At 43.3% G+C, this 25196-nt stretch overlaps 1 protein-coding gene across 4 annotated transcripts in view; it reads left to right on the top strand.

The window, feature by feature from the left end:
• Positions 1-15075: 15075 nt before the first annotated feature.
• Positions 15076-25196, top strand: part of ARHGEF7 (Rho guanine nucleotide exchange factor 7) — a 114240-nt gene continuing 104119 nt past the window's right edge. For all 4 annotated transcript variants that reach the window (XM_062487989.1, XM_062487988.1, XM_062487991.1 and 1 more), the window contains exon 1: positions 15076-15240. In XM_062487989.1, coding sequence (XP_062343973.1) covers positions 15076-15240 — 165 coding nt within the window. The remainder of the gene's footprint in view (positions 15241-25196) is intronic.

The following is a 25196-nucleotide window of genomic DNA, read 5'->3' as shown; positions in this document are numbered from 1 at the left end:
GGATAAGTGAAGTGTATACAGAGGAGGGAGAGAGCACCAAGAAAGAGAGTAGGAAATAATGTACCATGTGACTGAAGTCAGAGTGGGAATGATTATCCTTGGGGCTTGATCCTCAGGCGTGGGATTTGAGCTGGAGCCTTCTCTTCAGTTACTGATTTTGGTGCCTAGCACTGATGCTGAGTAAGACATCTATAGACAGTTTATATATACCATATATACCATATAGACTATATATACCATGCCACCTTCCAACTAATTTAAAGTAATTCATAGCTATACATAAGACAGGGTATTCTCAAGGAAGACATCATCCATATATGTTCTTTCGAAGAATTTGCTATGACTCTATGGCTTTTATATTTTAAAAAATTTTTCCTGATTGTGCAAATGCAAATAGTATTTTCTGCTTGCACTACTTTATGTGTATATGTGTATATATATATATGTATGTATGTGTGTGTGTATATATATATCGCTAAAGGCTAGGGAAAAGTCAATGTGGAATGGACTTGTTTCTTATCCAGAAGCTTAAAATAATGTCTATTCATATACCACTTACAGTAAGTCTTGAGAAGAATGTTCTTTTTATCAATCTTATTTTAACAATTACAAAATCAGTAGGTTTATTTGATTGTTAGTTATGCTTGGATACCTTTCAAGATTTTCATATAAATAGATTTTGTTTATTTATTTACTATAGGTTAACCTTCAAATACACTTACTTTTAACTGCTTATGAAAATGCCCTTGTCCACTGCTAGAGGAGGACAGTTACACTATAACAATTAAGAGAATCATGCAGTGGCTGTATTATTTTGAGCTACTGTTGCACACATGTATGTGTAAAATCAGTGTGGACAGAATTCATACTGCCTGAACAAAATTTGTATGTATTGAGCAGTGTGAACTCTGCAGTTGGGGGAGAGCCTTTCTTTGCCAGAACGTGACAGGAAGGAAAAGCCGCTTCTGGCAGAGACACATGATGAAATTAATTCCTGTTCATTGAGCTCATCTTAGTGGTAAGGGGAGGCATTATAAGAGTAACCATTAAGAGACACTGCTAAGAACATCACTGAGCTCAGCAAACTATGCTTTTCAGCTTTTGTGATTTTATTAGATATCTGGATGAGGTAACCTCTTGAAATAGCTGAGAGGAAGAGAAAGAAAAAAAGATGCTGGTTGCCTAACATCATCCTGCTGAAGAAATCCTATAGTCTGCTGCTACCAAGAGATTAATTCTGAGTTGCTGTTTTCTTTATCATGAAGGATATGTTAAAAAATTGGGATTTTTTTTTGTTTTATTTCCTTGCATATTCTTGAAGAGTACATCAGAGACATTTTTGTGAATGCAACCCCTTGTCTTGGAAAATCATATGCAATCACCATAACTGTTTCAGTCTTTCTGGTCCTTGATGGCCAAAGAGAAAACTTGTTTTATGCCTGCATTTTAAGACCAGAAGTGAGAATGATGATTATTTAGCCTGAAATTCTCCACAACACAGGTCGTGTCTCAAGTCAGAGTCATAGAGGATCTGCTTGATAAGGGGATGCTGTCTCATTTGCTTATTCAATATTGAGTATTAAAACTCCTTGAGCTTATTCCTGTATGGGTTTTTTTTTAATGTCAAGGTGATTGCTATGAATTCCCATAAGCAAATACTCTCACAATGAAAGACTGGCTGTTTTTCTCTAAAATTCATTGATTGCTGATCTTTAATTTATAGCTGTAATTCTAGTTCAGATTTTATTTTATTTTTTAGACTGTAATTTAGATTTAGGGGATTTTTCATGTGTTTTTTAATTGTTTGATATATGGAAGTTTCTGTATGAAATAATTTGGCCTGAAAGGACATCAAAGTTTATCTACTGCATATTTCTGTTGCCAGGCAGGAACATGTGTAGATATATCCCTTCTGACAGATACTGGTCTAGCATTTTCTTAGATGTTTTTAACAATGCTAAGGTTATGGCACCTCTCCAGAGAACCTGTAAGGACATTTCCCCATATCCAATCTGAATTTGCCTTGCTGCAGTTCCTTTTCATTGCATGCACCACAGACATGAAAAACACATTATTTCCACATTATGGTTTGCAATACTCCTATATATCTGAAGATATGTTCCATCTTTTTGCATAGGTCATATATTGTTCCTACCTTGCATTCTCACTTTCCCCTTGCTATTATCAGTAGCTTCATTAGCACATGTATCTATTGTCATTCTTACAGTTCTTTCATTTCTGCCTCAAGTACTTGGAGTTAGAATCTTCACAGTGAGTAACTTCTTGATAGCAAAACATCAAAATTTGCTTTTATATTTTATCTAAACTATTTTATTCCCTGGTAAAGACACAAGACTTCTAAGGTCAGTACAATAAAAAAAAATTCGTAAGTCATTGGAACTTAAATGTTTTATTTTGGTGTTTTTAAAAGACTGATTTCCATTTTCAGCTCTCCAAAATGAAAAGTAAGTAGGTACAGGTATCCCTTTCTTTTGCCTCTGTTTACAGGATGTCAGACTGGACAATTTCATGCAGCTGCCATTCCTTCTGTAGAAACAGATTTGTGCAGCAGGGCTATATATTTTGCCCCTCAAAAAGCCTTAACTTTGAATTAGCTAGATGGTCTGTGCTACCAGCTGGTGGAGAGTCTGAGTAGTCTGCCCCTAGGAGACAGCTCTTGTTGGGCAAGAGTACTTGCCTTCCAGACCCAGCTTCCCACCATGAAACGTCTGTGCTCCCTCCAAGACAAACCTGGATCATTTCACCTCACATAATCCTAAAGCAGCATCGTGGAATAACTTAGGTTCAGAAGGGAACCCTGGAGGTCTCTAGTCCAGCCTCCAGTCTAGCATGACTTACAAAGGACTTTTTCTAGTTGGGTTTTGAGTAAATACAAGCATGTGGTCTGGTCTCCTCTACATGAGATTTCCCGGCTGGACCAAGCCCAGCTTTCCCAGCCTCTCCTTTTGGATGGTGAGCTTCAGCCCCTGGACCATCTTTGTGGTCCTGTGCTGGACTGGCTCTAGACTGTCAGCGAGTACTGGGGTGCCCAGAACAGGAGCTACTCCTCCAGGGGGAGCCCCTCAAGTGGGAATAATGATATTACAAGCAAGAGAGGAAAAAACCACTTCTCTTGGCCAACTGGCTGCTCTCTGAGTGCACAAGGCAACAGGGGGTTGATGTAGATGAGATAAAAATTTTGTATGGATTTAAAAGTTTTAATGTTTTTCCCTTTTGCTTCAGGCTGCTTATGAGTTTTCTTCAAAACAGTATTTCTGCTTAGTCCTCATATATGTAGCTTGTATTTAGAATTCAGCATCATTTTGAATGCCTCTCTCAAAAAGTCTTTTCCACTTCTTGCTACCAGTGCCTCGTGCTTCCTGAGTGTTTAAACACACCGTGGTACCTAATGACCAGGTGGGACACAGATCAATTTGTAAGCTTGCATTGTCCAAAGCCTTTAAAGGAAATGCTGTCTGTATGCCTCATTTGTTTCTAGAATAAGTTTCAATATTATTAACTAAATATTCAGATTATTTGCAGCATTTCTGCTGTCACTGTATTTATACCTCCCTGCCTGAGTAGAAAGCTGAGACTTAATTGTGTTGTGGTCAACAAACTCACTCTTATTTTGGGTGCTCAACTGGCTGTTGTGGAGGGACAGTTTCCATTTCATCTGAGCACATCCTGTGCAAGTGAGATAACTCAATCATGAACATATGTTACAGGAAGTACAGTTGTAGCACATTGGGGTTTTAAAATTTATTTTTAGATTTATGACTAAAGGGTAGTGTCAAAGTTCATGGTCTAAAAGTGAATATTTTGTGGCAGTCATCTTATTTTTAGGTCTCTTAACTTGAAACAGGATTCCTCTTGGCTTGTATGGTGACCAAAAATACATATAGCTGTAATTTGCAATAAACAATTAAATGCTTTTGTGGAAGCTGAATTTGCTTATGTGAGATTCTAGTGTTTACAAACCTAGTAAAAGAACAATATTTGACTACAAAAAGTGGAAATCTTTCAAAATTTGTTTGTTTTGTTTTTATTTTTGTTTTAGAAGATGAAGCAAAATTATGGCCAGTTTTGTAGTCCTGCAGTCATGATGTGCCTTTGTTTATCTTTCTCATTTCATTAGGTTATTTGGCTTTAAATTAAATGTAAAAATATGTGTATTGCAGATAACCTATACTGTTTAATAAATACCCCTAAAGTGTACTTTAAGATAAAGCAAATTATCTGTTTTGTGCTTTGCAAAATAAAAGGTACAAACCAAGTCTTAAATAAAATGTCTTGGGCTCAAATTTTGATCCCTTTATTTTGTGGAACAGTATCTGCACCTCAAACAGTCCTGCTGTGTCACTTTGAGGAGCAAAGCCCATCTCCATGTGAATAAGACTACCCCAGCATTGTCACACAATATTTAATTATGTTTCATCAGTACTACAGAAGATCTGCTCTCACAGTTGTTAAGGCAAAGATCTCAGTGTGTTTGTCATGGACTGAATAAAAAATGTGGGATCACTTCGTGGCTGCTGTTGTTTAAATCAAATGCATTACAGTCTGGTTTTTTTGTAATGTTTAAATAAGTATATTTGGTGTTGAGCTACTTGATGCCTAATTGTCTCCAGTTTGAGTCTTCAAAGGCTTACTCTTTTCCATTGAATCAACTTGGATACTAGCTGAAAGAGTATAGATAAAGACCTCAAGTAGTTGCAGAATTCATCACTTTATTACTTTCAATTCTTCTTATTTTTTACACATCATGACCTTTAGCTATGGTCCAAACACAATGTTGCATTTATTAATTCAAAATTTGTTGCAATTTCTGCATAAAGACCAACCTTTGTTTACATCAGTATTCAAAATCCAGAGAAATTCAGAATCCAGAGAAATTTTCCCCAGACATAAATTACTTCTTCAGGCATTAAAGACAACAGGAGAGAGTAAAGAAGGAAAATACATATAAAGGTCCTGTCGCAGATCTCTCCATTGCCTTTTAATTTGGCAAAAATGAAATTTGGTATTCAACATAATGAGTGAGTGCCTCAGCCTCACCTGTGCTATATCAGTTAAGTTGTCTGAGCTTGAAATCAAAGGTGGAATAGAGCTGGTGAAAGTTTGACTCTCATGTGTCTACTCATTCCATAGAGGTCTATATGATCAACTTCTCAGACAGGGAAACTGCACCCAAGGAAATTACTTTATAAATATTATTCAGCTACAAGTTTTATAGAATGATTTATTCTCATCCGTAGAAGTTGCCACAGTTGAAATTTGTCTTCTGCAGTGACATTTTTTTAATAAGTGACAATATGAGGCTTGATATTTCATGTTTACGAGAGTATTTTTCCTTTGTTTTGTATTGAAATTTCTGTAGGAAAAAAGCCAGAAGTGGACTTTGAATTTTTTTGTTTCTTCTTCCTCATGTACAACTCCTTTTTACTTTGTGCAAAATTGCTTGAGCATGAACTTTGATGTTTTGACTTCTGTGTTAGTTAATGAAATAATCCTATTTTCAAGAAGGACTTGACCAGTAGACAGAAATCTTTATAATGTAAAGTAGAGGTGTAAAACTAATCATTATTGGTCCAAACAATCTTGTGAGTTTGGGTGAAAAAAAATAATGAGAAAAAAAATGCAGGTTTTAATGGTGAGAACTACACCCTATTTCAGGAGCTTTTTTTTTTTTCACTTCCACACCAACATATTGTTTTAGGCTTTATCCCATTTCCTAGTATATATTTGGAAGCTTAAATAGGTGGATCAAGTTATTTTGTTGGTGCTATTTCTTCCCACTGGCATTAAGCTGTGACATTCAAACCATAGCAGCACAGCAATGCAGCATTTGAACATCTCTTGTGTACAGTACTTGTGTCAGACATCAAAGCAGAAGGCTCACATTTACATCTGATCCCACACATATTATTAAATTTTAAGATTATGTCGATACTGTTGTGATGTAAACATAAAATATAAATTGGTTACAAAACATTTCTTAATGTTAAACTACCTCAGATTGCCTCAATTGGTGTAATTAGACGGTGAATGTAATTTACATGTTGAGCAGTAGAAAAATTCTTCCTTACTGACAAGGATACATTAAACAATGTCTCCAGCAAATTTTCTTCTCTTAACATCCTCTGCTTCTTAAGTTATTGTTTAACTGATTTAGTACTATTTGGCATTAATGCAGTGATTGCACATTTTCTTCTGACTGACGTACATGATAAGGAGATTTTAATTTCTGAAATGAACAATTACAGACTTGTTTTGCTGTTGAACTGAATATGCAAATAATTATGAGGAAAATAGGCAATGCTCCCAGGAAACCTCTGGTTTCCAAGTCCAGTCCAATTAGTAAAGAAGGAAGCTTTTTTACGCAGCTTTTATCATGGTTTGTTTCACTGATCAGATAGAGATTCTTGACAGAGATGGGACTGAACTGTTCGGGTTGAAAGATAAGGTATAGAGGTATAGACTCTAGGTATAGAGTCAATCCATTATTTTGATTAATGGTTAATCTAGTACAGGCTTATAAATATCAGCACATCAAGACATCACATGTAACATGCTGAAAATACAGAGATCTGCAGTGCTTTGGGGCACTCTCAGGTGCCCTAGAAAATTCAAGGTAAACATTGAAAAATCTTACTTTGTTTAATTTAAAAAATATTTTGTCTTACCTATGTGATGTTGTTTCTTTCTGTAGCTGTATCTGATAAATAGCTGGAACATGCCTTCTGGAAACTGGCTGAAACTTGTGGCAGCAGTGGCTGCAGAGCTGCCATCCAAATAGGCTTTGCATGAATATAGAAACTCCCCATTGGGAGCATAGAAAACATGGACTAAGAAAAATGAGACAAAAAATTCAGGCAGTTTTCACCCTAGGGTTCTTCCAGTGTTCCATAGTCCAGTTCCTGTGTTTAAAAGCAGGAATATCCCATTACTTGGCTGGAAACATAAGATTTAACAGAAGGCCATCAAGTAATGAAAGCCTGATGCTCTCCTTATAAGCATTTTTTTATATGGGGTAACAACTTTGGTGGGATTACACCTAGAGTCCTAGAACCATGAAATCGTTATGGTTGGAAAAGTCCTCCAAGATCATCAAGTCCAACCTTGGAGTGGATACCACTGTGCCCACTAAACTATACTGTGAAGTGCCATGATCACTTCTTTTTTGAACATTTCCAGGAATGGTCGCTCCACCACTTCCCCAGGTAGCCTGTTCCAATTCAAACAGGAAAGATTGCAAGGAGAATATGGCATGGGAGAATATGTCTAGGAAATTCAGCATGCCAGTGATACTTATTTCTCCTTTCTAACCAGCTCTGGTATAACTGCATGTGCACCTTGGCTTTCATAGCATTGTAGATTTTTAGGATTCAAGCCCTCTGGAAGACTTTGTTTGGTAAGATGCTTGTCAAGGGACTACTAATTTATCAGAGCATACTGATTAGTTGGCCAAAATTAAGAGCACTGAGATTTATAATCACTGCCAACACAACTATAAAAGCCAAGGAAAACACACAAGATTAATGTCCTTAAACACTGGGAGCTTAAAGAGGAAATGGTAGAGAGCTGAGCCAGATAATCATAATCCATATTTGTTGGGTGGCTGTAGTTTTAATCAGCAAAAAAGAAAGTAGCCAGAGGTGCCCAGAGATTCTGAGGCAAAGCATAAGATTTCAGCTGTTGCCATCTCCATACACTCTGACTGAGCAGCTTACAAAACTGGCCCTCCACCCTCCTCTTGGTACCCGGTGACAGCACCCCTGAAAACCCTATAGGGTAGGGAGGTGAGGCTCCCATAAGCTAGGTGAGCCTTCAGCATTAGTATTCAGGTACAGACTTAGTATTTGGTTTCTTTCAAAAGGAGCACTAGAAGACCATCTTACTACTCATTGAGAGTGTCACAAATAAATCTGAAGTGAACTGGTGATACAAAGTTATTAAATTAGCCTAAATTAATATAATATAATTAATATAATATAATACGGGCTGGAAGAGTGCAGATGCTAACTGTAAGGCAGATGGTGACATTTATTGACTGTGACATTTATTGATGGATCATTAGAAGGCTTCTAGTGCCTTGGCCCTTCAGTACCTACTGCATAGGAAACATCCATAGTCAACGAATAGTACTGCAGGACTAAAAATAGCAGCTCCATCAGCTCACGTGATCTCTTGCAAAAGCAGTCCAGAGAGCTCTTGAAAGCCTGATTGAGCCATAGATGTTCTGCTGAGCTCTACTGCATGCCAGGCTGGGGTTCTGGCTGGGTGCCAGGTGAGCAGGTTCCCAAAACCCTCCCCTGAGCATGCCCTGCTGCCATGCCCCACACCCAAAAAAGCACGAGGATGACCCAGCAGATGGTGACACTTGCTGTGCTACAGGGAAACAGCAATTTCCCGTGAATGGGGAGTAATCCAGTTTTACATTTTTATCAAATGCATCCAGTATGTTGACCACTCATACCACTGTGAATAAGAATCCTCTTGCAAACATCACGATCTAATCAATCCCATCAAAATCAGTTCTCTTTCTCTTTACCTGAGCAAAGTGTGGAAGTCTTGTCATAAGTACACTGATGGAAGAGCTGTATATTTTGATGCTCGTGCTCAATGCATTGACTAAGAGCTTCTATCTACCTGTGTTCTCTCCTCTCTCTCATTCCCTGTGCTGCGTTTGCATCCTCCCACACTTCAAAGATGTCTTCAAAATTGTCTGTCTAGTGCCAAAGATTTTGGAGTAAAGTGAAGGACAGGCAGTGGAGCAGCAGGATGCTACTTCACTCTGGTAATTGCTGTGAGTTTAAAAATGAAAGAGGCATAGATCTAAAGCAAACGTTTATAGGATTGAAAAACTTGAATGCAAAAGGGCTCTACAAAATACATCCAAGGGTCACTATGTGTAGCTTCCAACTCTGTGAGCCTATATCTCAGAGAAGAGAGTTTTCTTCCATTAACCTAGTTTACTAAGTGTATTTTCCAAGTGGCAATGAACGAGTGTCATTAGCATTCACTCAGAGTGAGAGAATGGCTTTGACTGCGGTTCTGCTTATTTGACTTCTCTCACTAAACCTTATCCATCATGATGAATGCTTGGCCCACTTTGATTCTGGTAGGCGTAACACACAGTCTGCTGGGGAGCAGAGCCTGGGTGATGTCCAGTCCCTGCTACTGCACTCAAACCATAGAATCACTATAACCTGCACATTATACACCTCTCTAAAAGCAGCTGAGTTATTTGCCCTGATTTTTCTTATCAGCATTGAAAAATTTTATGGTTAGAAGAAGCAAATTTTTTTTCTGATTTCTAGCATAAATTTATTCAGGACCTGTTTATACCCATTTGCTCTTGTGCATTGTCCTGAGCTTAAATAGCTACATGCTTATCTGTGATATTTACCCATGGGTATATTTATAGACAGCCCTCCTGTACCCTTTCTCAGGCTTTGTTTCGCCAGGGCAAACAAGCCGAGTTCCCATAAGATCACTGTCAGTCTTCTAATGACTCTATTGCCATGTGATTTAGTTTTTCCAGAGAACAAGTGTCCAAGTTTCTGTGCTATAATCCAAACGAGTTTCTACTGATGACTCAGTAACACTCTTACACTTACTGTGCCCCAAATTCTTCATCAGATACAATTTAGAATCCAATGTGCCTTTTTTATGGATGGTCATGTCAGTCCCCTGTGATCAGAGCTCTTTGCAAATTGTTGAGCTCGCTGTTTAAAAATGTCATAGATTCATCAACTTTAAGGGAGTTGTGACAACTTCCACCAGCTGGGGATCTGCATCTGATATTTCAGCTTGCAGGACAGCTTTCTCTGTGTCTGGCCTGAAATGGTGGAGCTCACTGCCAACTCCCCTCCCCCAAGTCCTTCCGCAGGGGAACCATGGATTTGCTTCTGTCCAGCCTGCAATGTTAAAAAAGCACTTACTTCAACTCATGCTAACAAAATACAGGGCAAAATTTGAAAAATACTGTTCATTCGTGATTGATTTGTTTAAAAATATGCAAGAATCTCAGCTCCTTTCTCTGTTTGTTTAAATTCAAAACATTTTTATCAATTTAATAATTTTGATTTCTCACTGTTCAATTCTTGTCCTTAATTTCTTTCTCAGACCTTATTAAATGTGAATAAAACTTTTGAAATGGCAAATAAAATAGGTTTCTTCCAGTGAAGACAGCCTAAGTGTGACTGCGCTGCTGCCAATTGTCCTGCTTTATTTCTTCCTTTCTCAGGTCTATACTTTATCTTCCATCATCTGTGATTTAGACTAAGCCCTTCATGGCAAGGACCTTCGTTTTATATTCATCTCTGCCGAAAGCAGAGACACTTACTGGTTTCTGAAAGTATAAAGAATGTAGCAGATCAATGCCATTATCTTGAACTGCACTTAGAAGACAAAGGCAGCTCTTGAATTGATGCTCTCGGGAGTGCAGAAGCAGAGCTACATTTTGGGCTGCTGCACACTTACCAGAACACTCTCTGTATATTTCTTCCTAAAGATCATAGCCAGGGTAAAAGCTACAAAAGCACAAGCGACTGTGATAAAGCTTGTAACAGCTTGCCTCATCAAATCAAGCAAATGCTAACAAAAATTTTGACTGCTGGGATTAAGATAGCCGAAGACTTGGCAGCAGCCTGGACTCTGAGCTCAATCAGAGCATAGTGTCAACAGGCTGCGCTGATTTAAAGTAAAGACATAGTGACTGTATTTCTGCTTTTGAGTAGGCCCTGAAGGCAGGCACTTGCACAGGAGGCAGTAGAGCATGTGCATTAGAACCTTGAGAGATGTGAGATCTATGATCGGGGGAAATAAATGAGAGACTTGGTCTCCAGGGCGTCTCTCTCCCAGCTAAAAGATCTCATGATGCTAAGCATCCCTGTCTTCCCCAAAGTTCTGCAACAAGTGCCTGCAGCCTCCATGAAAGGAAGCGGTTTAAAGGCACCTTTTTTCTTTGTTTATTTTTCCTTTTTGGCTTGGACATTGGTGTATTGAACACACTGCGTTCTGTGATCCCTGTTTGAGATGCCCAAGCCTGCCTGAGCACCCATCGTGGTGCCCTGGAGCTGAGCACTGCAGTCCCAAGCATCATGCTGCTGTCACCCTTGGTCAAACCCCTGCTCTCAGAGTCCTGGATTTGTGTTTCTGTAGCAGCACTTTAGCTGCTCTCTGTATGGTACTCATTTATTTCTGCTTGATTGATAGGCCTCACAGGACAAAAAACTTTGCATCTGCCTATTAAAATAGTTCACAACTTGGAAGATAATTAAATAATTTGATCTCTGTTGTGGTTTTGTTTTTTTTTTTTTTTTTAATTCATTGACACTTGTGCCAGCACCACACAGCTCATTGATCTGCCTTCCCGAGTTCACCAACACAATCTTTGGTGTATGGGTTTTAACTGACATCTTTGGCTGACAGGTAGTCAATCAACAGCAGAGAGAGCTGGTGATATTGAACTTGTGATAGCTGGTTTCAGGAACTGCAAAAGACTAGCTTCTCTATGAGCCTCAAGATTCCTTTGTAAGGTAGGTTTAAATGACGTGGAAATACATCTCCGAGTTTAACACAGAAATGTGCTTTGTTAGGGTAAAGCTTTTACTACAGAGGGATGTAAATCTCCCTAGGCTAAAACTACAGAGATAGTTACATATAGCATGGGAACCCCAGCGCAGCAATTGATCCAGTATGACCCCTATATAGCTAATTAAAGATTGTCAAGGCAATTTCTGTTCAAGCCGGACTAATAATTAATTAGTCACTTCCTCATTGAAATCCTGACCTTGGCTTGGCACAGGGGAAACAGAGACTTGTGTATCTGGCCAGAGCATCTCATTGCTGCCCAGGGGCAGGTAGACAAGGTATTAACAGCTGAAAATGGAAAACAGCAATTGAAAGTCCAAAATGAAAGAGTAGCTTTCTTTACCTGCTCTTTCCTTTCTCTCCTGCTCTCCCTCCTCCAAAACAAATTGCTCAGGCTAAAAGAAAAAATAAAACCCACAGAAGTGTAATCATCTTTTGGAGACTTCCAGTTAATTCATACCACAGAATAGAGGAAGTATCTCTAGTGGCAACTTGCTGGTCAAATTGCAAACTGGCAATTTATTCCTGCCGTTTTGTCTTTCAATCAGTCCCTAATACATGGAAGAAATTTACCTTCTACCTCGTGCCTACCTGGTTTCCTTAGTAACTTCTCAAGAATATGACAAAAGCTTGGAAAAGACCAAATAAATTGTCAAATACTTAATCTTTATTTTTAGAAAATGATGTGCTGTTTAATCTACCAGATCTCTGCCAAAGTTGTCTTATGTATTTCATAGATCATTGATTTATTTCTTGTTCAAAATAGGTCCAGATATTATTAAACTGAGACACCTGAGACACCTGTCCCTCCTTCCTGCCCCCCCTGCCCCCCAAACCTAAGAATCTTTTTGCTTGTGTAAACAGGTTTAAGGCCTGGAAGTTACCTGAACCTCCACACATGCTTAATATATATCCTTTGTTTATGAGAGTCAGTACCAATATTACTTTTTCAGCTCTGCATAAACTTAAAATGTTTTTCAGGAAAAAAAAAGTGGCTAAAATCATCCCTCTATGATGCCTTCAGAAAGAATTTAGATTATTTAAATGCTATCAGAATGGATGCTTGAATAAAGATGTCATGAGTTTATGATTTAGAAGCAACAGTGGGACCAGAGTCAGGATATAAGAGAGTCAGAACATCTTTAATTTTGAAACAAAGAAGAAGGAGCACAGACTTGCAATAATTGTATGTTTCATTGTTTGTGTTACATCAAAATTCCCACTATGGCATGGGCTCCACTCACCAGACAGTGCAGATGCAAAATATTTGTCTGTCCTACAAGATTGCAGTATAAGTGGACAGTACTGGAACATGTAGGAGGAAAGAATAAAACAAGGGAGCTTTGCAGAGAGTTCAGGTGCTTTGCAATAAATACTTTGTAGGGTAAAGTCTGATAAGAAAGGAAGCCAGGAAGGGAGGTGGCATGCTCCTAAATCTTTTGGGCACTACCTTTTTTTATCTTGAAAGATCTGGAAATGTTTTCCCGACCTGTGTCAAGCTTCTTTCAAAAGTCTCTCCAGGCAGTCCATCCACAAAGCTTTCCAATGGCAAAGAATTGCCATGTTTGTGTTCTTCATGGCTGGCAAACTATTGGATCAGAAGCTGTTGCTCAAAATAAATATGGAAGGGTGTACAGTTAAGTGCAGAAGAATGGTGAGGAGATAGGTGATGGATGTCAGTTAGTGATAACCAAGATATTGCTAATAATGAAGCCCTCTATTCTTTGTTAAGATCATTATTCTGTGTTGTAGTATGTTGTTACTTGCGTTGCCTTTGGATGGGATTTCCCACATGTCACATAGCATGCTCTCTACCGTAATCAGCCATGCACTTTTCACCTTGCTCATGTACTCATCACATCTCTCACATGAAAAGCTTCATAAACTCATGCCCATTGTTTTCTGCCATGGGCCAGTGCCAGGAATGTCCCCACTTGCTGCTTACCTTGCTCGGGAAGCTACTGGGGAACCCCTACTGGGGATGCTGAGGTAATAAATGCCTTCTAACCATTGCTGTGTGCATTGTACTTGTTTATCCCATCCTGCTTGGCTGGGCATTAATACTGGCATTGGCCAGTCTGCTGCTCTCGCCTAGACCAAAACAAGGAGCAAAAGGAAAAACAAATTTTGGAAGAAGTATCTAATCTACCTGAAGGGTCAGAATTTAAGAAAATCTGCACATATTATGGGTTAGAAGGAGGGTGTTTGAATTAGACTGAGTGTTGAAATTAGATTTTCTTGTCTCAAATTGAAAAGCATCTCTGTCTTTCTGGGGTGGCCGCTGGTTTGGGAGGAGATTCTGGGTCAGAAGAACTTACCAGAGCTGCTGTTCAGGGACTGTGATGGTGGTGGATGCAGTACACCAGGCTGTAAGCAGAACAGCAGATATGATGAGTTTGGGTTGGCATTATTCCCTCTACTTCTGCCTTGAAGGCGCTTTGCCCCTTGAGGGGGTCATGTGGGGCGAGAAGGGAGCACAGGGGTTGTGGTGGGATCTCCTCTCCTGGCGCGTGTGCTTATCAGGGAGACTAATGGCAACAAAGGGACCCTGGAAGCCCACATCAGCCAGCTCCTAACGAAAAAATACCGATTGCTCATAGTGTCCTGGCCAAGCAAAGCCTTAGGGAATGGTTTTTGTCAGGATAAAAGGCACAGGAAGGCTCTGTTTCAGGTTAGCCTTCACAGTCCTGAGTATTGACGCCGGCTTCCCAGGCGGTGCCGCAGACCATCCGGGTGGAAGCTGGCGGGAGGCGCTCCGGGGATGGAGCATCCCGGCAGGCGCACGGCGTGGATGGCGCGCACCGGAGCGAACCCGCGACCCGGCGGCTGGGCCGAGGCTCCCGAGCGGGTTTCCTTGCGCAAGAGATCGACGGGCAAAGGCAGAGATGGCGTCGGGCCGGAACCCGCAGCCGGTGTTCCCAGAGGCAGATGGTCCGAAACCAATGTCCCCGAGCCTGGCGCCGAAGGCTTGCGGGGGCACGTTCCCCGCGCGGCGGCGCCGTCCGAGGAGGAAACGAGGGGCCGGGGGATCCCGCAACTTTTCCCCGCGGCCGGCGCTGCCCGGCGGCTCCGGCTCCGGCTTCGGCTTCGGCTCCGGCTTCGGCTCCCGCTCCCGCTGCGGGCCCGCGGAGGCGCCGGCCGGCGCTCGGGGGCGGCCGGCGGGCGGCGCTCGGTGCGCTCAGCGGGCGCGGAGCGGTGCGCGGGTCTCCGCGGGAGCGCGGCCCCCGCCCGCCGCCGCTGCCAGTGATGTCATGGGGCGGCGGCGGCGGCGGCGGCGGCGGCGGCGGCGGGGGGGGGGCGGGGAGGAGGCGGCACTGCAGCTGCATGTGTCTGTAGCGGCGGGGCCGGGGCGTCGTCATCTGCATTCACATGGGGGCGGCGCCGCCGGCCTCCGCCTGAAGCCCCCGCCGGGGGAGACACAAAACCCACGCGAGGCGCGGGGCGCCGCGACCCCCGCCCGCCGCCGCCGTCGCCATGAATTCGGCGGAGCAGACCGTTACGTGGCTGATCGCCCTGGGCGTGCTGGAGTCGCCCAAAAAGACCATCTCCGACCCCGAGGGCTTCCTTCAGTCCTCGCTGAAGGACGGCGTGGTGCTGTGCCGCCTGCTCGACCGTCTGCTCCCGGGCACCATAGACAAAGTAAGTGCCCGGCGCCCCCCGCCCCGCCGCCCTTTGTGCGGCCGGGCCCGCCGCCCCCGGCCCCGGCCCCGCCCGCGCCGCCCCCCGCGCCGGAGGGGGGACCCCCGGGCCCGGGGAGGGCGGCGAGGGGCGCGGAGGGCGGAGCGGGGGCCGGTCCCCGTCGGGGGCCGGGGGAGAGCGGGGAGCGGCAGCCGGGCTGGAGGGGCTTCCCTCCTGAGGGGCCACTGTTCTGCGAGTGTTTTACAAACGCTCCGCTCCCCAAAGCGGAGTCCCGGCTGTGCACGGGAGATGCATTAATTTTGGGGGTGGACTATGGACCCTTACTTGCGTGCCACGAGCCGGCTGCAAACTTATCTACGCAACTGCTGAAACAGCCGGTGCCTCACCTCGCTTGGGAGGTGATTCAGCTCATCCCTTCCAGCCTCTGAAGGACATTTTAGCGTTTGATGCTTAGTTTTCTTGAAGGCTGTTTTAGCGTTATTTGAGTCCTTTACTGTTCGGTAGCCTGTGGGAAAAAAATCTTTTTCTTTTTTTTTTTTTGGGGGGGGGGTGGCTGAAAAAACGCGTTACAGCTCTAATCTGTGTTGTGTTTGAAGAAAATGTTCTCTGTCAGGTAACTTTTATGTGTTCTGTGTGTGTATGTAATTCCCGTCATAGCTCAGCTAGAGGGAGAGGGGTTTGGTTGTGCCTCAAAACTTGGGACAGTACCGTTGTCTCACCTGATGTTCAGTAACGTAGTGCACGCAGAGATCCTCATATTGGCAAAAAACTTTCCTTGTGTGCCAGTCCAAGGTGGTGAAGAGAAGATTGATGAAGGCCATCTGCTATGATGATGGGATGACTCCTTGCTTGAAAATAACACCGTATTTTTCACCTTTCGTAGTTGGCAGAGCACTCCACTCGTTGGAGGCTGCTAACAAAAGCCGGCTTTTGTTACCTTTTGTGGCTCTATTTCAAGTAGTTCTCATACCCACAAAGTTGAAACTAGCGCCTTGAACTCAGCAGGACGCTGGGCTGTCCCCCTTTGGTTCTGTTCTTCAGTTTGCCACCCACGGAGTTTGCTGTTTTGTGTTGTACTGTAGCATGGAAGTCTCGGCTCTGGACTGGAGTCCCATTCTGCAGATGTAGTAGATCATTCCTGCCTCCCAAATTCACAGGTACATTAGGAGGTGGTATGGGGATATGGAAACCCCACAGGAGCCCGCAGTGCTATTGGTGGGAAAGCGATGAGAGCAGGCACAGTGTATTGGGGGCTGTGTGAGCGTGGGTGGTCAGTGGGGGCTAGCTGGGACAGCTGAAGCCCCTGCCACTGCTGCTGCCAGCTTTCCCCACCACCATTTTCCCTCCCCTAAGTGGCTGTTCAGGCTGTAGAGCTGAAGAGGATGTCCCTGCTCCCGAGGGGCGGTACATGAGTGCAAACTGTTGTCTGGTGCACTGGGCTGCCAAGTGGGGCTCCAGAGCAGGTAAATGTCCTGTTCTGCCATCAGGAATGACACTTGTGATGTGGGGCTGGGGACAGGTGCGGCTCCTCCACCTAACGATCCACTATCCCGCGCTTCCTTTTCCCCAGGTGCTTTTGCCTGGTGGCACCAAGCCCAAGGAGGGTTTTGGTAAACTGTCCCACACTGCTGCTCCAGGCATGCTCCCTGAGCACCTCTTGGACTTCGGGTTCTGAGCTTTAGGGCAGAAAAGGTCTTTCCCCTTTGTGTAGATGTCAAGCCTAGTAAAACGGGGTCCTGCACTCAATTAGGGAAAGAGGCTCTACTGCAAAACAAAATAAACAAAAAAAGCGTAACAGAAATAAGTGTTACAAGAGTGTTTCCCAACTTAATGTGCTCTTCTGTTACAGTATAGTTGGGGACAGCTCGGTTAGCGAATGAAAGGCTCTCTTTTCATCTCAGAGGAGCAAACACCTCTCATGTTCGGGTGGGGGTCCCTTCACAGCACCCATATGCAGAGGGGGGTTCGCAGGGGCGCACAGCTCCCCACAGCCATCAAGGACCCCAAGTCTGGCGTGCAAGGAGCTGTCAGTGGGACTTGCCGTGGACCTCGTGGAGCAGCAGCACGGGGCTTGCAGCGGGTGGTGTGCAGGCTGGGATGGCAGCCAGGGCGGGAGCAACGCTGGCGCCTCGCAGCCTCCCACCTCCCCGAGCTCGCCCCGCGTTGAGCAGGGCGCTGGGACAGGCGGCCGCCCTGGACGTCCCTGCTGACCCTCTGTGTCTCCTCTGGCTCTGACTTAGTCGGAAGTCAGGGGAGAAATAGCCCTTTACAGTTTTTTTTTTTTAGGCGGATCGTTGGTTTTGTGAGGGTAACTCTATTTGTTTCCATGGACCATTCACAAAGCACTTTCTAATTCAGAGATGTGTCTGAGAGACTCACAGACTCATTTTTCCGTCTGTGTAAATGTTCTTTTCATGTAGACTCAGAGTTTATACCCCATACCTTTTTAACGTTCTCATCTATGTTTCTGAGCTGTTTCCGTGTTACTTTATTCTTTGTTTATTAGTAAACATATAAAATTTACATCCTTTCCTGTGCTATGGTATTTTTTCCAAGTCTTTTTGGCTGCAAATGGTTGTTACTTTTTTTATACTGAGTGCATTTAAAATATGAACATTTTTATTCTTTATTTACCCTGAAAGTCTCCAGTTAAAACTGGACTTTTTCAAAGTCTAAAAGATACAAGGTTTGTCCCATGGATGTAGGCTGATTCAGTTCTTAAAATCATTTGAGATCATAACTTTCTATAAATATCTGACATTAGCAGACATTTTGAAGACTCACAGAGCTCATTTTTCTGTAAATACAAAGTAGTAACTAAAACCAAAGAGAACATTAAAAAATATACTAATTGTAAATATGAAGAATGTTTATCAGCTTGGGGTACTTTTAATCATGTTTTCTAGAAAATGCTATAAACATATTTCTTTCTTTTAAAAACAAATTAGAAAGAGGATTCAATATATGCAGGAATGCAGTAATGCATTTTTTGGCATTTTATGCTTTCTAAAGCCTCTGGGTACCCTGAGAGTAATTAGTAGGAGATTTTTAATAAATAAAGATAGTACAACCATAAAAGGAATCAAGCATTTGAAGGTCAAAGAACAGAATTTTCATAAGTCAATAAAACAAATTAGTTAGTTTCAAGGCTGGTTACTATATTCTTTCTTTAGATTACTGTGTATTTGTATACCAGCATTGCACAGAATAACCTACAGAGCTTCTTGCCAGGAAGTTTTGGCTGAATTTGTTTACATTACAGTCATTTTCTATCTTGAACAGGAAAGGAAATATATTAAATTCACTAAATTTCTGAAAGTCAGAATGAAAATCCCTTGGAAAGTAATGCTGTTACAGACTGCTTCTTATTTTTGGGCTCCCACTTAATGTCATAACCATTCTTTTGCATTTTGAAAGAGACCATGACAGGGTAAAACAAAATATTTGGGTTAGGCAGTGTGATGGTACTGAACAGTAACCTTGTCCTGAACACAGGAAATGAACAAAAGTGAGGGCAATTATTAAAAAAAAACAATGCAAAATCAACAAAACCGACATCAGCTCCCCCTCCTTGTCCAAACCCAGCCGTATCTTAGTTTTTTACAGCCTGGAGATCTGTGCTGAAACATGGGTAGTTGATTTGCTCCAAAAGATAGAGAATTGCTGAATTTAAGTAATTTGAATAAAAAGCCATAATTTCAAGTTACGGGATTTCAACCTTGTGTGGTAAAACCGAATTTCTTTGATGGCAGGCAAGGGATCCCTGTGGAAGCATTGCAGTGCAGTTGCCTGCCGCTTAGATGCTTTTCTTCTCAGAGATCATTTTCCAAGCAGATTCCTCCATCGCAGACCAGTTTGACCCACTTTCAACGTTGTAAACAGAATCAGAATTGGAGCGGGAATTTTCCTTGTCATATGAGGCTTCGCGCTCCATTAAGTTCTGTTTGTACTTTTATCTTTGGTCAGCTGTTCGACAGAAAGCGTCGTTTTGAGGACAACTTTGTTCTTTTTGGGGGGAAAATAGGGACGACGCACCAGGGAATGTGATGCAGCAGCCATTCGACACCCTGTGGTGCCCCCCCTCCCGTCGGGAGGGCACGACGAGAGCAGCTGGTTCGGTGCTCTGGAGCCAGGGGATGCTCAGCGTGCTGGGTGTGCGGCTGGGTCCCACACGGCCTGGCCCCCCCTCCGTGGAACGGAGCATCCCCAGGCGTTGCACCGACCGTAGGATTGAACGGCCCAGAAGCTGCTCCGCTGTGCGTGGGAGGCTGATCCAAAATACAGCCGCTTCCTCTTGCTGCTCCCGCATCGCTGAGGTGGGAGACGGGCGGCGTGAGGCTGGCCCCGGGAAAACAGATACAGCGCTCTCTCTTGCGGGATGAGGCTTGGTGAATGGCTGAAAGGAAACGTCATTCCTATTCCCTGTGGAGGATTGGGTACTGGCGTTGACATTAATTTGGTTATTAATTGGGATAGTACCAAGACTATGGCAGCAAAGATTAAGATCTTTGTACAGGTACCATACATCTGTATGATTCTCTTTTTAATGAGAGAGGTCTTTGGCTAAATGAGGCATTCTGAATTGTAATTTAGAAATAAATTAACCCTTTGCGATTCACACGGCAAATGAATTGTTGTGCAATTGTTGTGCGTTGTTGTTAAGCGCAAGCCCTGAGAGTATCCAAAAGGAGGGTTTGGGCTGCCACGTGTGGCAGCCATGTCACCAGCCTTGTCCCCACCATGACCGCGTGTGCCTACAACTCGAGCAAATGGAGATTTATGCTCACTTATCTCTGATTTCACATGGCAATATCGAGGTAAGTATACTTCTCTCCTGTTGCGACAAGATGTGACCTGAATGTGATATTTCACGTGTTGTGAAGGAAGAAGAAAGGAAAGGGGTTCTGGAGCCAGAGTTAATAACAAGTGGCAATTTTTTGTAGCCCAGTATTGTTGCAGAGGTTGCAGTGCTGGCTGTGAGCTGCATGTGGAGCCCAGACAGAGCTTGAGGACATCCCACCAGCAGTGCAGGTATTACTCCTAAGGTGGAAATTTCCAGGTGCTACTTGGCCCCAAGCAACCTACATTTTTAAAGTTCTTCTGGCAGGATGTTCTCACCCTGAAGCCTTGATGAGGCTGTTGGGGTCTGCCTAGATGACCCCAAATGCTGTCCTGCCTTCGCTCACTGAAATACTGGGAAGGTATTGTAGTTGCTGGTATTGCAGCAGCAACAGAAGGTCATCACAGGACTAGACCTGGGAGGCAGGAAGCAAAATCTGCATTTTAATGTGCATATGCTCTCTTCCTTCAGGAACAGTCCTCCCAGGGAGATTATTGTGCTTCTGGCAAGAATAATCCATAGCGGACAGGTGTGCCTGCCGTGGCTGCGTGCTCAGGGAATGCTGCTGTGTGTATGAATGCTGTTGCTCCAGGGTGGAAGCACCACAAGGACAAGCTGAGAGCCTGGGGAAAAGTTACCCCAAACAAAGTCATTGCAGTGCCTTTTTCCTGGATACATGCTGTTCTCATCAGTGATACTGTGAGCTTTTGTAGGATTTTTTGGTGCTGTCACAGACTTATCACTGACCACGTTACTCCTACTGCCCTGTGAGAGCAGGGATGCACAAATGCTTTGGAGAATGCCCTTGCTTTTCCTGTCCATGTACTGGCTCTGTAATTCTGGTGGCTGGGATATTATCCAAAGAAATATGGTCTGCCTGTGCTAATTAAGGAAGCAGAGGACTTGTATCTATGCGTGCTGCTATTTTCCTTGAAAACTGGACCCTGCATAGAGATCTAGACTGAGTTAAATAAGGGTGTACCAGATCCTGAGAAGAGGGGACAAGGAAACTGTTTAAGGAAAATATTGGTGATTAAATTGTTTTTTGTGAGAAAATGTGGAAAAATAATGTATTTCTGCTGGTCTTACTCTCATTAATGTCTTTTCCACAGTTTTTATATCCATTCTTTCTATGCCTGTACAATATAGACAACAAAAAAGGTGATTTTTTAGCCCTCAGGTGCCCTGCTGCTACCCAGACTATCCTCCAAATGCTGTGTCTGTGTGGAGAAAAGGAAGAACTGTGGGGATGCCACCAGCACACTCCCCTCTGGTTACACTGCATGCTAGTGGTTGACAGCACCACACTGTTCAGCTAAACGTGTTTAAGATCATAATTCCAGCCTTAGAAAACTGTAAGTCTGGCTTTAAAATTGAAGTTTGCAGACTAGGTATGTATGTAATTGTACTTTTATGTACACACACATATATGTTTATATATTATATATAATATGCATATATATTATTAAAATATGGCTATGAATCACTGAGGGCAATTCAATATACATCTTCTTTAAATAACAATTTTAATTAGTTATCCAGTGGCTGTGAATTGAAGAGCTGAAACCTTAAAACATTTCAAGCATGACATGGCTTGCAAAAATACTGTGAGCTGACAGCATGGAAGCAGTGTCTTGCACCTTGGCTGGCTGAGCTTTACTCCCTGATCCTCAGCCAGTGTGACACCTCTGCTTTCTCCCTCACTTTGCTGCCTAGAGCAAAGCCATTTTCTCTCCACATCTCTCAGTATGATGTGGGTGCTGCCATTACCCACCACCAGAGTCATAGAACCACGGAATGGTTTGGGTTGGAAGGGACCTTAAAGACCATCTAGTTCCAACACCTCTGCCATGGCACACCTTCCACTGGACCAGGTTGCTCAAAACCCCATCCAGCTTGGCCTTGATCACTTCCAGGCATGAGGCATCTATGACTTGTCTGGGCAACCTGTTTCAGTGCCTCAGCACTGTAATCGTGCTGGGGAGTTGAGCAGGGGTGGCCAGCTTCATCTGCAAGAAGTTTCCTTCATGCCTCTCCTCATCACGGATCATTGACACCCTGTGAGCAGAGGCCCCTGTCCCTTCTTGGCCAATGAAACACTGCTTGGGTCTAAGTGCATTTAATATGAGTCTCCATTTTCCTGCTCTGCAGTGAGTGCTATTGGATGGTGTTGGCAGCTTGCCCAGAGGAGAATCTATCCCTTCTGTAGGGCTTTGGTAGTCCTATGGAATATTTTCATGGGGTGGGGGGAGGGGGAAAGCAGCAAAAATCATATACCCCCCACTGGTGCAGCTGTGCTGTCAGAGAAGTGCTTTTGTTGGCTTTGTTAATGTCACTGGGGGAAGTGGTACTGTTAGACTGGCAGAGGAATTCCCTCTCTGGCATATGTTACATCCACACTGAGGAGCGATGCCAGCATATCTAGCAGCAGAGCTCTCCCAGTGTAAACAAACCCTGAGTGATTGGACTCCTGAAGCCTGAGCTTGCGCTGCATCAAAACAGTGATGCTTCACAGGAAACGCTGCAGGGTTTACGTGACAAGGGGTGCAAAATCCTTCCCCATCAGCCTTCCTTCACAGGGGGATCTCTTTGGTTCAGTTCCTGCCAAGCCTACACCTGGAGCTGCACTTCATCAGGCTTTTTTCATGCACTGACTTCAGAGAAATACACCTATTCCTGTGGATGCTTAATGCTGGCACCCCTGGAGCTCTGCAGCCTGAGGCTGATGATGCTGTTTGGGGTTGGGGTCAGCTGCATGTGAGTTGATTCCCTCCTTTTCTTTAAAATAGCAGGAAAATAAGCAAAACCACAGGAGTTAGAAATATTAGTTTTTTAGCTTTTAGGAAAGAATGGAAAGCAGGTTACTGCTGCAGCTGCAACCAGACTCTCTTATGTGTATATATCACATCCTTCAGGTACATTCCTGTGCATGTGTTCTGGTAGGACTCCTGCCTAGCTCAGGTCACGAATGGGGGCCTGCAAGGATCCTAATAGCAGTTTTACATGCATTTACATTCTCTTTTTCTTAATGCTGTGTGAGCCTATATTTTCTGCATGAAACATAAAAAAATTGATGGAAACTTGAGTATACAAAAGTACCATACGTACTATCCTGCTGCCCTTAGACTGCAGTGTTCGTATTTTAGAGCTGGGTTAAAACCTGCCTCATGGGAGTCAGTTTATAGACTTCCACAAAATCACAGAATCAATTAGGTTGGAAAAGACCTCTTGAGATCATCAGGTCTGAACACCACCTTGTTAACTAAACCTTGGCGCTAAGTGCCACATAAAGTCTTTTCTTAAACGCCTCCAGGGAGGCTGCTCCGTGGGCAGCCCATTCAAATGTATCATCACCTTTCCTGTGAAGAAAAGCCTCCTAATGTCCAACCTGAAACTTCCCAGATGCAACTTTAGTCTATGTACAGTTGATGGGAATTTGATCAGGGTCTAAAGGGAAGTGGCAAAAGTACTGTACCTCTACTGTAAAAAACTGTACTGTTTTCCTGAATATTGTTTAATTTGGGTATATATCTGACAAGATGAACTCAAACAGCTGAATCAGTTTTACAGAGTAATTTTTGGGGGTCAGATTAATGGAAAAAACAGCTCTGATTTTTGCATGAGGTCCTGTTAATAAAGGCTGTCACAAAACCCTGCTGACATTTTAACCAAACTGCACATTAAATTTGCAAACTTAGCTGAACTTAGGTTTTGAGGGCTGTTACACTAAAGAACTGAAGCAGCTAAAGCAGAGCATTGGTGTGTTTGAATGTAGGTCACTATTAATGATGGCTAGTCAGGCAGTGGAGCTTTCCTGAACATGTGCAGAGGAAGAAATCAGAAGAGCTGGAGGAATCTTCAGCTAACTAAAAGTGCTCCTGGTTTCAGATAGCATAGCAAAGTGGAGGTTGAGGGAGCACAGAGTGGTGGCTGATGAGTTGGTGTGGACAATTTTCTTTACTGTTGGACAGTAAAAAAAATGTGGTGGGTTGCATTTGTGTGGCTAAATGTGGGATTGGATTTGCTGTTTTGGAAGGTGGTGGTGTGTAGTCTGAGGTGGGAGAGATGAAAAGATGGAATACAGGAACTGGTGTGGGGATGTAGGATGTAAAGCAGAGGAGTGTCAGATGTGGGGTTAGTCATGCTGATGGCTTTGGAGTGAGGTTATGGGATCTAAGAGCTGCTTCTGTGGCTGTCACCAATAGTGGTGTCCAAAGGCAAGAAGTTTGGAAACCTTTATGCTCTATTGTTAATAAAATATGGACACTAACCACTTTTCAGAGAGTTCTTTCAAATGACACTCAAAGGACTCTTGTAAGTCTAGGAGATGAGATGACTGGAGTTTGGGACACTTAATAGATACCTGCTTTAACTTCTGCTGTGTCTTGATTAACTTCCTGGCTGGGCATCCTTTTCAGCAAATAAGAATTTTAGGGCTTATCATAATGCCCCTTCCTTCCTCTTTGTATTGTATGCAGAGCTTAAGTGAGTTGTGGAAATGTAAAATTTTGGCACCTTAGTGTGTGCAGGAGCTTCAGTCTTTTGCTGGATCTGGCTCTTACTATCTATCTATGTGACTGTCTTTCTGACTGCCTGCTGCTGTGCTTTCAGACCATGGGTCCCCTCAAGCCAAAATACAGGTGTCTAGCCCATGCTGACTGCTGTGCAGATTATTATTGAAAAGTCTGTGGGTCGCAGGTTTTATAGGGTGGGAAAAGTCAATGCTAAAGAGCTACAGTACTGCAGAAACTGTATCCTGCTAAGGTCTGGTGCTCTGTCAAGACACATGATTTTAAAACGAAACTGCACTTCGTTGAGAATCCTGATTTGTGTTTTTTAGTCTAGTTACAGCATCCTGCTAATGTGCAGTCAGTAAGATGTACGGTCCTTTAAGTGATTGGGCTCAACTGCAGAGTGCTCCTTACTCAGAGATGTGGAAGATGCAATCTTTTGAAGTGCAGCTCTGCCTCCTGCTGTCCTGGGAGGAGCACGGGACTCCATCTGCAATCCTCTCAGCCCAACTGCTCACTGACTGTGGAGGAAGTGCTGCACCTGCCATGGGTCCCTAGTAGTGCATGCTTCCTCGAGAAGCAGAGGATGTCCTTCTGTGTAGCTA

Source organism: Cinclus cinclus, chromosome 2 (assembly GCF_963662255.1).
Source record: "Cinclus cinclus chromosome 2, bCinCin1.1, whole genome shotgun sequence".
NCBI lineage: Eukaryota > Metazoa > Chordata > Aves > Passeriformes > Cinclidae > Cinclus > Cinclus cinclus.
This window is presented reverse-complemented; position numbering and strand designations above follow the sequence as displayed.